The sequence below is a fragment of the Pleurodeles waltl genome, chromosome 4_2 (assembly GCF_031143425.1).
Source record: "Pleurodeles waltl isolate 20211129_DDA chromosome 4_2, aPleWal1.hap1.20221129, whole genome shotgun sequence".
NCBI lineage: Eukaryota > Metazoa > Chordata > Amphibia > Caudata > Salamandridae > Pleurodeles > Pleurodeles waltl.
Window position 1 is genome coordinate 525,703,196 of NC_090443.1, and position 16,212 is coordinate 525,719,407.

Genomic DNA, 16,212 nt, shown 5'->3' on the forward strand with positions numbered 1-16,212 from the left:
CTCTGTAGTCCACACAGAACCTCATCTCTCTCTTGCCATCTTCTGTGTGAGATTTGGAGACTAAGACCACTGGGCTAGCCCAGGGGCTGTCAGAGTGCTCAATCACTCCCAATTCCAGCATCTTGTGGACTTCCACTTTGATGTTTCCTTAACTTGATCAGACTGTCTAAAAATGTTTTTGACAGGCATGTTGTCCCCTGTGTCCACATCATGGGTACACAGGTGTGTCTGACCAGGGGTTATGGAAAAGAGCTCAGCAAACTGCTGGAGGACTTGCCTGCAGTCAGCTTGCTGTTGGCCAGAGAAGGTGTCTGAATAGATCACTCCATCAACTGAGCCATCTTTAGGGTCAGAGGAGAGGAGATCAGGGAGAGGTTCACTCGGTTTCCTGGTCCTCATCTGTAACCATCAACAGGTTCACATCTGCCCTTTCATGGAAGGATTTCAGGCGATTATAATGGATCACCCTCTTGGGGGTCCTGCTAGTGCCTAGGTCCACCAGGTAGGTGACCTCACTTCTTCTCTAGCACTGGGTAAGGGCCACTCCATATGTCCTGAAGTGCCCTGGGAGCCACACGCTCCAGAACCCAGACTTTCTGCCCTGGCTGAAACTCAACCATAGCAGCCTTTTGGTCATACCACATCTTCTGGAGCTGTTGGCTGGCCTCAAGGTTTTTGCTTGCCTTTTCCATGTACTCTGCCATCCTTGAACGTAGGCCTAGTACATAGTCCACTATATCTTGCTTAGGCTCATGAAGAGGTCTCTCCCAGCCTTCTTTCACAAGAGCTAGTGGTCCCTAACAGGATGGCCAAACAGAAGTTCAAAGGGGGAAAACCCTACACCCTTCTGTGGCACCTCTCTGTAGGCGAAAAGCAGACTAGGAAAGGGGACGTCCCATCTACTTTTGAGCTTTTCAGGGAGCCCCATGATCATGCCCTTCAATGTCTTGTTGAATCTTTCCACAAGTCCATTGGTTTGTGGATGGTATGGTGTGGTGAATTTGTAAGTCACCCCACACCCATTCCACATGTGTTTTAGGTAAGCTGACATGAAGTTGGTACCTCTGTCAGACACCACCTCCTTAGGAAATCCCACTTTGGTAAAAATACCAATGAGTGCTTTGGCTACTGCATGGGCAGTAGAGGACCAAAGGGGAATTGCTTCAGGGTACCTAGTAGCATGATCCACTACTACTAGGATATACTGATTCCCTGAGGCTGTGGGAGGTTCAAGTGGACCCACTATATCCACTCCCACTCATTCAAAGGGGACCCCCACCTCTAGAAGTGGAATGAGGGGGGCCTTTGGGTGGCCACCTGTTTTACCACTGGCTTGACAGGTGGCACAGGAGGAACAAAACTCCTTTACTTTCTGGGACATGTTGGGCCAATAGAAATGGTTGACTAATCTCTCCCATGTCTTGGTTTGTCCCAAATGCCCAGCAAGTGGAATGTCATGGGCTAAGGTTAGAATAAACTCCCAAACTCCTGAGGCACTACCACTCTCCTAGTGGCACCAGGTTTTGGATCTCTTGTCTCAGTGTAAAGGAGTCCATCTTCCCAATAGACCCTGTGGCTCCAATGACATTCCCTTTTGTTTCCTCAGCAGCTTGCTGCCTAAGGCCTTCAAGAGATGGACATGTTTCTTGCCCCTTGTACAGTTGTTTCCTAGTGGGTCCCCTTGGGCCCAAGAGCTCAACCTGATAAGGTTCAACTCTATAGCCTCATTTCCCTCAGGGGATAGAACTTCTTCCTGAGAAGAGAGGTTCTTTTTCTTTTTCTGTGCTAAAGCTGTTTCCACAGCCTTCTTTCCTTTTCTCTTGGAGGGTTAGGCCTTTATTCCAGGCTCCAACACCTCTTTCACCCTGAGCCTTGCACTGTGCCTTTGTCTGGACACACACCAGTTCAGGGATACCCAGCATGGCTGCATGGGTTTTGAGTTCTACCTCAGCCCATGCTGAGGACTCCAGAACATTTTCAAGCAGACATTCAACTGGTATAGCAAAAGAGACTACCACCTGTTTCAGGCCAGTGACCCCTCCTCATTCTAAAGTTGCCATAGCCATGAGATGTACTTTAGTCTGTCAGCGTTGGTGACTGGATAAGTTTGTCCAGTCAGGTTTTGTCCTGGGGAAACCAGTTTGTCTGTCACGATTTTGACACTGGCACCTGTATCCCTCAGGGCTTCTACACTAGTCCCATACATAAAGAGCTGCTGCCTATATTTTTTCATGTTAGGAGGCCAGGCAGCTAGTGTGGCTAGGACCACCCCACCCTCAGAGACTAATGTAGCTTCAGTGTGGGCCCTGATTTGCTCTGGGCACACTGTTGATCCCACCTGGAGACAGGTGCTAACTGGAATAGTAGTAAAAGTGGAACCTTTCTTGGGACAGGCCTGGTCTCCAGTTTGGTGTCCCTGCCGATTACAGCTACGACACCAGGCCTTTTTGGGATCAAAGTTTTTACCCTTGTACCCAAAACTGGATTGTGAAGAGGCTTTGGACCCTCCCTCCTGAGCAGGTTTTTGGGGCCCTGTAGAAGACTCTTTAATTTTAACCCTTGGATGTCTCAACACTCTTCCCATGGGGAGTCTTTTGACCCCTTTCTTTTGGTCACCCCCTGTGGAAGTCTTGGTCACCCTAGTCTTGACGCAATGGTCTTTCCCAATTCTTGGGGAGAAATTGGACCTAGGTCTACCAGATGCAGTTTATCATTGAAACAATTACTTAAAAGGTGTTCCTTCATAAACAAATTACACAGCCCTCCATAATCATTTACATATGGCAGTGTGAGGTTAGCAAGGCACTCTGAGGGGAGTGCCATGTCGACTTAGTCATTTTCTCCCCACCAGCAGACACAAGCTGTGAAGCAGTGTGCATGTGCTGGGTGAGGGGTCCCTAGGGTGGCTTAAGACATGCTGCAGCCCTTAGAAACCTTCCCTGGCATCAGGACCCTTGGTACCAGGGGTACCAGTTACAAGGGACTTACCCGAGTGCCAGGGTTGTGCCAATTGTGGAGACAAAGGTACAGTTTGAGGAAAGAACACTGGTGCTGGGGCCTGGGTAGCAGGGTCCCAGCACACTTTCAAATGATAACTTAGCATCAGCAAAGGCAAAACGTCAGGGGGTAACCAAGCCAGAAGCCATTTCCTTACACACAGTTTACAGGTAAGTACTAGGCTTACAGTCCCAGTCTTCGGGTGTTAAGGTGTCCACAGGCAATGTTTAGGAAGACACCAAGGGTGCACCAAAAGCAACAGGGGCCAGCCAGGTGCAGAGGTCAAATTTGGTAGTCAGGCGGCCAATGGAATCATATGGAGACTGGGGACACTCAGAAGTGAATGGTTTGCAGGTAAGTATCTGGGATTTCAGGGCATGGAGGTTTAGAGCAGCACCAGGTTGGGTGGTGGTGGTGGTGGGGGGGGACAGGGGGAGGCAGAACATGAAAGCACCAGGGGAGTTACAGGTCAGAGGGCAGTAGCCATCGGCTACTGACCCTGAGGGTGGCTACACCCTTCCTTCCTGTACCCGCTCCCTTTGGGGAGAGGGGCACATTTCTAACCCTACTGGCTATCACACTCCAAAACAAGATGGAGTATTCTGCCAGGAGGAGTTCACCTCAGAACTGGACATCATAGGGGTGGACACTCCTCCTGGTGTTTACTAATTTCCCCAGCTGGACCTGCTGCTAAAAGTGGGGCTCGGTCCGGGGAACAAGCTTCTCCATTAGCTGGAGTGCCCTGAGACAACAGAACAAAAGGCAAGAGCCTTTCAGTCACTGTCACTGTTGCTGTTCCTGGAGGGGGAGGTGGCAAGCAGCTGCATCCAGAGCAGACTTTGTCCCCGACTCCTGAGAGCACAAAGGCTCGCACCCCATGGGGTAAGAAACTCATCTGGTAGTGGCAGCCTGGCATAAACCAATCAGCCACACACTAGAGAGTTCGGTGAATTTCATGGCCATCTCTAAGATGCCCTCTGTGTGTATTTTACAATAAATCCAACACTGGCATCAGTGTGGGTTTACTGAGCCAAGAAGTTTGATACCAAACTTCCCAGTCTTCAGTGAAGCCATCAGAAGCTGTGGAGTTCATAATGACAAACTCCCAGACCATGTATTCAATATGGCTACACTGCACTTACAGGGTTTAAGTATGGACTTAGACACTGTAGGAGCATATTGGCCATGCAGTTATGCCCTCAACTGTGGTGTAGTGCACCCTGCCTTAGGGCTGTAAGGCGAGCAAGAAGGATGACTTACCTATGCCACAGGCAGTGGGTTGTGGGCATGTCACCCAGGGAGGGATGCCATGTCGACTTTACATCACATGTAATCTGCAATGGCAGTGTGCATGTGCTTGGCAAGGGGTCCCTTAGGGTGGCATAATACATGCTGCAGCCCTTAGGGTCCCTTTCTGTCAACATGGCCCTTGGTACCACTGTTACCTTTTAAAAATGACTTAGCTGTGTGCCAGACTTGTGCCAATTGTGGAAGCAATGGTACAGGGGCATTTCCCTATAGTGTGTGCTTGCAAGATGGAATGTTTGGAGGTGTTAAAGTGAGCTCCCGATAATCATGTTGGATAATATCCCACCACTGGTCGGAGATGATATCCCTCCAGGCAGTAAAGAACACTTGTATTTGACCCCCTGCAGGTGTTCTGTGGTCAGGGGGAAATGGTTGGCAAGTCAGGATTTGGTGGTAGTGGGCTAGGTGAAACCGCCCCTGCCTCTACCCTTGGAATTATCACCCCTACAGGAGCCTCTTTAAAATTCCCTGGGCGAGATGGTCTGCCCCTGAGGATGCTGGAACGAGATAGAGGCCTCAGGGGAGGTGGTCTTAGATCTTCCACGATACGGGGAGTGGCGAGGAGCCGCACTGCAATGCCCCCATGCCCATGTCGTCACATTATCTTTTTTTATATTTTCAAGGAGGGTGTCGACCTGGACCTCAGGTTTAAAACCTAATATTCTAAGCCAGGTATGTCTCCGAAGGAGTACACAAGAACTTGTGTATCGAGGGTGCAGTGAATTGTGATTTTAACTTACCCCCTGAGGCAATCTGTTATATGTCCACTTCTTTTGCTGCTTTGGGAGATGTTGGAGGATCTTCTTCATCTTATCCCAGTGGTCCCTGTTGTAGCGAGATAGGCCAATGGAGTTAGCAATCCTCCAGTGGTTAGCGGACTGGGGAGTGTCCCTCTTAACCGCAGCTGCAATATTTTCGCTATCTTCATCTGGTGGGGATGCCTCACCAGATGTTTGCGAGTTAGCCCTTTTGCGTGCTGTGGCATCTACAAGGAGTCAGGTAGGAGTTTATGTATGTGTGGTCAGTGGGCGACTCTTTATATCTTTTTTTTTTTTTACCCTGGGTGTGATTACCTAGTGACCTAATGGAGTAGCTGAATGTGTCTGTGTGTAGCGCAGCATGCTCTTAAGCATTGGCAGGTATTGTAACAAGCGTTGGCTGGAGGAGAGAGACTCAATTAGCAAATCGTCCTCTAAAGGCTCAGTACGTAGCCAGACTTTGTGGAAGGCTGCAACTCTGCCTATCATGTCATGGTAGGTGGTGATGTCTGGCGGAGAAGGTTTAGAGGAAATCAGATCAGGATTTGTACCATCCGGTGGGTCTGCATCACAGTAATACCACTGGTCCTCATGTGGTGGGATGAAAAATGAATCTCCCTCTTCGGTGCCAATAGTTCCCTGTTGAGGGTTTCAGGTCCTAAGCTGAAATTTGAGAATAAGAAGACTTTCAAAGCAGAGGGTCTCTACTCTTAAGGTCACCCCAACTCCGATGGAGGAGTTGTCTGTTTAGGAGCATGCAGCCTGAGATGCAGCCGGTTGGTGCCTAAAGGCAGTGGTGGCGCAACAACAGCCTTTGGCCGGTCTGGGGTAGGTAGGCGATAAAGAGAAAGAGCCTTCTGGGTGACCACCTGATTCTGTATGTAGTGAAGAATATCAGGCAAAGTGGAGGAAAAGCACAGGCAAACAGCTCTGACCAAGTTATCCATAATGCACTGCCCACAAACTGTGGGTAGCTGGAGGTGAAGTTTTGGTGAAGTGAGTTTTGCCTGGTGGCAATTGTGGGAGTGCACCATGTGTGGAAGTATGCGACTTACATGGGAATTCATCTCTTGTGTGGACTTGATGACGCATCATGCACAAGAGGTCTGCAAAACCATTGTCTATCCCAGCAGATGCTCAGACAGAAGCAGGATGAGGTTCTGAATAGCCCACTGCCATATCTTTTGGGCCAGTGCTGAAAGCTGGGACAAGCGAGTCCTTCCCTGCTTCTGAATGAAATGCATCACTGTCAAGTCATCTGTCGTTATGAGACTACCTTGCTTCAAATGAGAGAATAAAATGCTTTAAAAGACACGTGGTTGAGATTTGCTCCCCATGTTGTTAGTGAGGCATCCATGGTATCCAGCAGCAAGTGTGATGTTCCACTAAAAGAAAGTGTGCTGGTTTGTAGGCTCTAGAAACACAAGATCTTCTTTTGACCATCTGCCTGTGAGCACAACTTCACTAGGCACTACTGTAGTGAAAATATATGCAACCTTTGTGCAGCACAACCCCTATACATGAAGCCATCACCCAAACCACCTGAATAACAATCCTCACCGTAAGGTGATGTGAAGTCTGAAAAAGCCAATACAGCTTTTGGAATGTCATCATCCACTCCTGATTTGTGTAGGATTTTCCTATCCTGTAATTTAAAAGCGCTCCTAGAAAATGCTGGATCTGCAGTGGCACAAAAAATGAATTTTTTCCACACTCACTGTGAACCTTAGCCTGTGCAACAGGGACACTTATACCTAAGTGAGTGCTAAGCATTGTTCTCGACTGCTCCTCTAGCCATGTAAAAGAAGATCTAAATAGTTCTTATGCTCAGATGTGCAGCCACCACTGCTTGACTTTCGTAAACATGCATGTGGTTGTTCTGGCCCAGAAAAGGTATGTCTTTGCATTGGTAGTGTAAACCACCTACTACAAAGCACACATTGGAGTGTCGGATGTATGGGGATATGGAAGTATTGTCCCCCTTAGGTCAAGGTTCACCATTTGATCGGCTTTCAGAATACTGAGATGACATCCTGCACGGTGGTCATTCTGAAATGCTCCGCCAGGAGGTAGTGGTTCAAATGCCTTAGATCTAGGGCAGCCTTCAGAGTCCCATAATGTTTGGGGATTAGGGAGTACACTCTGTGATCCCATTGAGGGGGCATTTACACAGCACCTTTATTAATGAGGGCCTGTACTCCTTCCTGCAATAGCAGTAGGTACTATTGACGTATTGCATGGCGATAACAGAATGCTTGGTAGCACAGTACAGCACTTCTGTCAGTACCCCTGCTGTACTAATGAGAGCATTCATTTGTTATTTCTTCCAATTGTATAAGGAAAAACATCAGTCAGATAGGTGTTGTGTGATAGAGGGAATGACGGACGAGTCACTGCTTAAGAGGAATAGGCACCCACCCTTGCGGGAGCCACCTATAACAGTGCCTCTGCATAGGATAGCCATCTCTGCCAAAGGACTCAGGTCTCTGTGCGTCCTGGAAGAACTTCTGCAAAATGTAGCCCAGTTTTAGACAAACCTCCTCCTCTGCTGTTTGTGAAAAGCAGACCTTTCAAGGCTTCAGCAGTCAGTGCCCTTTTTTATTTTTTGACCACTGAATAGACCTGGGGGAACAAAATAATGTACGTGAAAAGAGGCACCATAGAGGTATTGTTGCACCTCCAGTCTGAACTCTTAGCCAGGGACGTTGCCTGACCAGGATACTAGTATTGATCACTCTAGATGCAGTTTCAGCAGAGTCCAACACACTTTACACGTTTGTGTTTGAGACTACTTTCTCTTCAGTGGCAAGCCCCTGCTCTCTAACTGTAGGCTTCAGGGAGGTGTTTACCAATTCCTCCATTTATACACAGTCAGAATAATATCTAGAGAGTGTTCAACTGAACTGGCAATCCTCCAATAAGTGGCTTCATCCAGAGCCATGCGTTTCCTATTCATATCAATGTTCTTGCTCTTATCTGGAGTCAAAATAAGGGGTAGCCCTGTATTCCTGGGAACCCGTTACACTGGTGTACAGTACACTCAACTTTGGTGTTATCTTAGTAAAAAGATACAATTCTACAAATATAACTATGTGCATCCCACCACTCAAATTTGTTTTGTTCTGGCAGGTGAGTTTAGGTTAGGATAAGGCTCTCTCTGAGGGAGCCATTGTTTTATGTTATATATCTTGTCTGGATGAGCATCACCTGTATCATGTGTGCAAAGGGCCCTCTTCCTGTCCTGTTCATACACCACTGAATATTCTAGCAGAAACTGCTTTCTGGATATAAATTGGGTCATTTGAAGTTGGTGGTGTAGAAGTGAGACCTTCCGGTAGGAAGCTGTAGGGGCAGGCTACTACCCTTATCTCTAATCTTCCTAGGGACTAGAAAGGGCTGTAGCTCGTCATCAGATTATTGTAACAGTTGAGCCTTCTCTTAGGTACATGAGGTGTGTGGGGTTGGCCCTGTGACGGTGGCCAAGCTAACACCTTTCCTCTGGATGGGTGAAAATAATAATTTCCATAACCTCTTCAGGAAGCTGAAATGAGGGTCTTGGCTGAAGTTAGATTTTAGTGTCAAGGCCTAATTCAGCACCTAACAAGGTGCAAGTTTCAGAGTCAGCTTCAAAGCCCATATGGACTCCAAAGTAGGGTCTTCGGAGTCTCGGGTAGAACCAGAAAAGGTGTGTGCCAAGAGACAGTACCCGTCAGAGGCCTTCCTGAAACTGAGAGGGTCTCTGAGTTGAGAGGTTTTTGATTGTGGATCTGAAGGTGGTGCCTCTTGTGGCTCATCCCTGACATGAATGCCAGACTCCGGAAGTGGTGCTTGGCCTCGACCTAAGGACATCGACATGGACAGTCTCTGAAAGAATGATTCTTGAGTGACAGAGAATGGACGTTCTAGGGTTTGTTTGTATCCCAGAGCTTCGTACTATGGCATAATGGAGTTACTCCTGCTCCTCCACCTTTGAAGCATAAGAGGCTATAACTTTCAGGGCTTTGCTCTGCCTGCTTAGGCTGGATTCCTGAAGATCCCTGGCGCTAATGATGTCCCTTGGAATAAATATGTCCAGTGTTTTTGGTGATCCTTCAAGGTGCATTGTGTGGTGTGTCCAACATTGCTCTGGATGACCTTTTGCACTTTAATTCTTTGCATGCTGAACAAGTCATCCTCTCACACCCAGAAGAAGTTACACACATGTAGCTGTTCTAACTGGGGGAATTCAGTGTTACACTGGGACAGAACTGGAAGGGCAGTCTCTCCATAATAGGATGTGTCTGGGTCAAAAAAAGGAAGCTGTTGGAGGCAAGTGGATTTATGGTGTATTCTTTGAGCAAGAGGTTTCACCAGAGTAATTTGTAACTGCTATGGCACTGTGTTGATCTAACATGATGAACCTAAACAGTTTGTACAAGGCAGATGAGGCACAGAGATGGGGTTTCTGAAAAAACTGTTGGTAGACTAGGACGGAGGGGGTAACGCAATCACAAATGCGGACAGAACTGTTGATAGTGCGGTTCTGTGCATTATTCAGAGACGGGTGAATCAGTCTTGTGGTTATTCATACTTAAAGGATATGGATGGATTAGGTTTTATCTTTTTGTATAATTAATACATAAGAGATGAAGTACTACAATAATCTGATGCAGAGCTCCTGGGGAAGAGGATCCATTCAGATAAGGCCATTGGTGTATTGAAATTTGGACATCACTGCTTACTTAGACAATAGTTCTTCCTCCCACAACCCATTTCCAAGTATGCATACGATGAGACTAACACCCAATAAAAGTGCCTCTTAAAACAAAAAACAAACAAAAAAACACTGAGGCGAGCTCAATGTACTTTTTGTATAATTCTCTGGTCGATAAGCTTAGCATTGTCATATGACTTGTTAAAATAAAAAAAATTATAAAGATGAATATGGACAAAATGTTATTTCTTCATGTTCAACACTTTAGGATATGTCATTAAGATGACACTGATTTCTATATCTAAATGCCAGAAAGGTTGACAAGTAAAACTAGATCGCACTTACTATACACTGAAAAGCAAATGATGGCCAAAATGTGTTACTAAAGAAAGGAACTTTGTAAAAACAAGTAAAAGCCAGTTTCATACATTTCTAGACAAAACGTTTGTGCAGCTTCTCTTTTCAGATGTTTGAAAATTTGCCAACGATTACCTGCGGACCCTTCAGGTACTTAAAGAGAAGAAATTATCCAGAAAACTCATGCTGGCAAAGTATAAATTAACAATGTAGAGAAGGAACACAGACTCTTGATTGGCCTTTGAATATTTTTAAATCACAGTGATAATACCGGTGTGTTACTACTAGGTAGATTACACATACTTCCACAGTCGTCGTACACAGCTATGGGAGTTCCTTGGATGGCTCAAAAATATCCAAGCTTTATCCCAGTACACACTTAAAATACTACATAGTCGAGAGGGAAGGTCTGGTACAAGATCAACAAACAAATGCTAAACAATTAGAAATATCACAAAACAACCGTACCCAGATATTTCTTAACAGCCACTCACCTGAAAGCCGGTCTGAGAGCCAGAAACCCTTGAAGCTCAAATTCCTCCGGGAGTGGAGTTACTGTGGATCAAATCAGTTACAAAAAATGTCAACCCGTGCTAATCCTACTAATCCTATAACAGAACTCCATGTCAGTTGGCAATTATTACAACATCACTCATTTTCTGGAGAGGACTCACATAAGTCTACCTAACACAAATTCAAGTAGTTACAGACACCACGCAAGAACAAAATACCCAAAATACTAAACAGTAAAATATATGCAACAAGGCTACCAGTAATAAATGAATGCGCCAGGAGACAACCACACAAATACCCATTTTTTAGCTTCCTCCAAGAAAGTGGCAATTTAAACTCAAGCACTGCAAAATTTCCCATAAACTCAATTTGCAATTTTATCTCCAAACTTACTGATAGTATTGGAGAGATCTTCCTCTCGCACATCAAAACTGTTCAAGAGAGAAATCAACCAGGGCCAGATGCTGCAATATAAAAACTTCTGTTTAAAAACACAATGCAATCATGAATAGGATGATACAAAGTAAAATAGTGTGTCTTACTTTTAAATCTAGTTGGAGAAAGATTAAAATAAACTTAAGATAGTCATCACGTCTACTGTCCAACATTGCTCAGCAGTGGCAACTGAAACATCAATTGATTTTCACAGATTAGCAGGATCCCGATTCTCAATAAATTACCATATTATTGCTAACACCATGGAGGAGTCTGATTTCAATGATCACTCCCTTAATGAGAACTACGACTACAAGTAACATTTCCTTCTCTCTCAGGAGATCTAGATCTGTAGTCACTAAAAGGCATCTATATTCAATCATAAGGGAAGTGTTGAATGTAACCAACTGAATACAAAAAATATGTATGCTGGCACATGGTAGCTAAACAGCTTAAGCAAAAAAAGCCAGACACAAGTATGTATCTAACTTAAGACAACATTGTGCATGTATGAATGTACATCTTACTGATTGAGCTACACATCTAAGAAATGGTGACATTTCCTAAGGCTACAGTAGCTAGTTTTCCTTCAAGGTACAAGTCTCTGGCTTTAAAGGGAAGCAAATACAACAATGGGATTGGTTACTTGTGCATTCTCAAGAGTGCATCCTGCTCAAATTATCTGAACTTCTTTAAAGGTGAGGTCTTGCAACCTTGGTGGTTGCCCAAGTGAGGAGGCACTGGAAATTCAGTGATATCTGGAACCAACTAGGATTACTAATTAGGATGAAACACAATATTGCAAAATCTTTATTTAAAAAAAAACAAAAAAAAACAATGATTTAGCCTAAGGCATGGCCAACGGTTTAATATAAGACATCTTGGAATTGGAAAGAGGATTACTAAAAGGGACTGCTATTTGGAGAAGCTGGTGGATAGGTACCAGACTTGTGGTGTTTTTCCTGTGTGGTGTTTATTTGAGGACTCAGGATCCAAAAAAACGTATTCAGTTTACATTTATAAAAAGCTACAGCCAAAGTGGCATCCATGGTTCAACTGAACATCCCTAAAAACAGAATGGAAGAAATTCTTTAGCAACTCTAAATTATTTTAGCAACAGACTTGCACGCCTGGAAAGCACTTTAGATATCTGGAAAACAACAAGAACACAACTCTTAGGGCTATTATACATGTTAAGTTTATAGAAAACAAAGTTTATTTGGATGAATATTACTAGACACTGAAAAAATAGCCTACACAAGACATAATGTGTCCACTCAGAAGAGCCATTGCACAGAACTGGTCACTGAGTTCAGATGACAGACGTAGTAGTAGTGATTAAGACACCCACAGAGGAAATAAAACATATGCCCCATCCCTCCCCACCACCACATCGTTGCCCTATGGGTACTGGCCTAATGCATCTCACTCATTCCCATTTCCGAGAGGAAGACCTCTTTTTTGAGGAAGAGAAAAGGGTAGACAAAAAGACAAATACCAATGCACAGTGGACAGAGGGAACACTGATGGTCACGGGGTGAAAAGGGAAGAATGCTCAACCAGGCACCAGTAAGAACTCAATCTAGTTTTCAGTTTTTCCTCTTTCCCAAGCACCACTCTATAGGAACAGGTCTTAAACAAAGGCCATAACAAGGTTGCACATGTTTAATTTGTGATGTTGGAAGAGCTATGAATAGCATGTGTATCTGCAGCTACACATGCCATCGAACATATGGAAAATGTCACTTACCCAGTGTACATCTGTTTGTGGCATGTTCCGCTGCAGATTCACATGCTATGCATATTCTGCCATCTAGTGTTGGGCTCTGAGTATTACAAGTTGTTTTTCTTTAAAGAAGTGTTTGAGTCACGGGATCGAGTGACTCCTCCTCTTCGGCTCCATTGCGCATCGACTACACGTTAGATTGTTTTCCCGCAGAGGGTAAGGTAGGAGTGAGAGTATAAAGAAAAGAGACGTCCATGCAAATGGAATATGGAAAATGTCACTTACCCAGTCTGTTCGTGGCATTAGTCGCTGCAGATTCACATGCTGTGCACATGCCGCCATCTGGTGTTGGGCTCGGAGTGTTACAAGTTGTTTTTCTTCAAGAAGTCTTTTCGAGTCACGAGACCGAGGGGCTCCTCCCATTTCGGCTCCATTGCACATGGGCGTCGACTCCATCTTAGATTGTTTTCCCCCGCAGAGGGTGAGGTAGGAGTTGTGTATGCCAGTAATAGTGCCCATGCAATGGAGTAATGTACATAATGTAGTTTAAAGTAATATATTTACAAATATACAGATGTTCAAGATCAACTTCTAAACGGCTACAGGCTCCCGGGGAGGCGGGTGGGCGCATGTGAATCTGCAGCGACTAATGCCACGAACAGATGTACACTGGGTAAGTGACATTTTCCGTTCGATGGCATGTGTAGCTGCAGATACACATGCTGTGCATAGACTAGTAAGCAGTTATCTCCCGAAAAGCGGTGGTTCAGCCTGTAGGAGTTGAAGTTGTTTGAAACAATGTTCGTAGTACTGCTTGGCCTACTGTGGCTTGTTGTGCCGTTAGCACATCTACACAGTAGTGTTTGGTAAATGTATGAGGCGTAGACCATGTAGCTGCCTTACATATTTCGGTCATTGGAATATTTCCTAGAAAGGCCATGGTAGCACCTTTCTTTCTAGTTGAGTGTGCCTGTGGTGTAATAGGCAGATCTCTTTTTGCTTTAAGATAACAGGTTTGAATGCACTTAACTATCCATCTAGCAATGCCTTGTTTAGAAATTGGATTTCCTGTATGAGGTTTTTGGAAAGCAATAAATAATTGTTTTCTTTTTCGAATTAGTTTTGTTCTGTCAATGTAGTACATTAACGCTCTTTTGATGTCTAATGTATGTAGTGCTCTTTCAGCTACAGAGTCTGGCTGTGGGAAGAACACTGGTAATTCTACTGTTTGATTTAAGTGGAACGGTGATATGACTTTTGGTAAAAATTTAGGATTTGTCCGTAGAACTACTTTATGCTTGTGTATTTGAATAAATGGTTCTTGTATGGTAAATGCTTGAATCTCACTTACTCTTCTTAAAGATGTGATGGCAATTAAAAATGCAACTTTCCATGTTAAGTATTGCATTTCACAAGAGTGCATGGGCTCAAAAGGTGGACCCATGAAGGAACTGGTGGTGTTCTTGGTGGTATAATTCTCTTTAGACCTTCCATAATGAAAATGTCACTTACCCAGTGTACATCTGTTCGTGGCATTAGTCGCTGCAGATTCACATGCTGTGCATAGTCCGCCGTCTGGTGTTGGGCTCGGAGTGTTACAAGTTGTTTTTCTTCGAAGAAGTATTTTCGAGTCACGAGACCGAGGGACTCCTCCTCCTTTGTTTCCACTGCGCATGGGCGTCGACTCCATCTTCGATTGTTTTCCCCGCAGAGGGTGAGGTAGGAGTTGTGTATGTTAGTAATAGTGCCCATGCAATGGAATGAATAAGTATGTACAAAATAAAGTTTAAGTAATATATTTACAAATGTACAAATGTTGAAGATTACTTCCAAACGGCTACAGGCTCCCGGGGAGGCGGGTGGGCGCATGTGAATCTGCAGCGACTAATCCCACGAACAGATGTACACTGGGTAAGTGACATTTTCAGTTCGGTGGCATGTGTAGCTGCAGATACACATGCTGTGCATAGACTAGTAAGCAGTTATCTCCCCAAAAGCGGTGGCTCAGCCTGTAGGAGTGGAAGTAGTTTGAAATAAAGTTCTTAGTACGGCTTGACCTACTGTGGCTTGTTGTGCGGATAGCACGTCTACACAGTAGTGCTTAGTAAATGTGTGAGGCGTAGACCATGTGGCTGCCTTACATATTTCGTTCATTGGAATATTTCCTAGGAAGGCCATGGTAGCACCGTTCTTTTTGGTTGAGTGTGCCTTTGGTGTAATGGGCAGCTCTCTTTGCTTTAAGGTAGCAGGTTTGGATACACTTAACTATCCATCTGGCTATACCGTTTTGATATTGGGGTTCCTGTATGAGGTTTTTGAAATGCAATAAACAGTTGTTTTGTTTTCCTAATTAGTTTTGTTCTGTCAATGTAGTACATTAGTGCTCTTCTGATGTCTAATGTATGTAGTGCCCTTTCAGCTACTGAGTCTGGCTGTGGAAAGAACACTGGTAGTTCTACTGTTTGATTTAAGTGGAACAGTGAAATAACTTTTGGTAAAAATTTAGGATTGGTTCTTAGAACTACCTTATTTTTGTGTATTTGAATAAAAGGTTTCTGTATAGTAAACGCTTGAATTTCGCTTACTCTTCTTAGAGATGTAATGGCAATGAGAAATGCAACCTTCCACGTTAAGAATTGCATTTCGCAAGAGTGCATGGGTTCGAAAGGTGGACCCATGAGTCTTGTTAAGACGATGTTGAGGTTCCATGAAGGAACAGGTGGTGTTCTTGGTGGTATAATTCTTTTTAGGCCTTCCATAAACGCTTTAATGACAGGTATCCTAAATAGTGAAGTTGAATGGGTAATCTGCAGGTATGCAGAAATTGCTGTGTGGTGTATCTTTATGGAAGAGAAGGCCAGATTTGATTTCTGCAAATGTAGTAAGTATCCTACTACTTCCTTTGGAGATGCATGTAATGGTTGAACTTGATTACTATGGCAGTAGCAAACAAATCTTTTCCATTTACTTGCATAGCAGTGTCTAGTGGATGGCCTTCTAGCCTGTTTTATGACCTCCATATACATTCTTGGGTGAGGTTTAAATGTCCGAATTCTAGGATTTCAGGAGCCAGATTGCTAGATTCAGCGATGCTGGGTTTGGATGCCTGATCTGTTGTTTGTGTTGTGTTAGCAGATCTGGCCTGTTGGGTAGCTTGACATGGGGTACTACTGACAGGTCTAGTAGTGTTGTGTACCAGGGTTGTCTTGCCCATGTTGGTGCTATTAGTATGAGTTTGAGTTTGTTTTGACTCAATTTGTTTACTAGATATGGAAGGAGAGGGAGAGGGGGAAAAGCGTATGCAAATATCCCTGACCAATTCATCCATAGAGCATTGCCTTGAGACTGCCTGTGTGGGTACCTGGATGCGAAGTTTTGGCATTTTGCGTTCTCCTTTGTTGCAAATAGGTCTATTTGAGGTGTTC

At 44.6% G+C, this 16,212-nt stretch overlaps 1 protein-coding gene across 6 annotated transcripts in view; it reads right to left on the reverse strand.

Annotated features, from left to right (window-relative positions):
• The window catches only part of SMG7 (SMG7 nonsense mediated mRNA decay factor), a 468,256-nt gene that overhangs the window by 263,427 nt on the left and 188,617 nt on the right, over window positions 1-16,212 (reverse strand). For all 6 annotated transcript variants that reach the window (XM_069232041.1, XM_069232046.1, XM_069232045.1 and 3 more), the window contains 2 exons: window positions 11,020-11,090; window positions 10,608-10,668 (listed from right to left, as the gene is read on the reverse strand). In XM_069232041.1, the coding sequence (XP_069088142.1) occupies window positions 10,608-10,668; window positions 11,020-11,090 (132 nt within the window). The remainder of the gene's footprint in view (window positions 1-10,607; window positions 10,669-11,019; window positions 11,091-16,212) is intronic.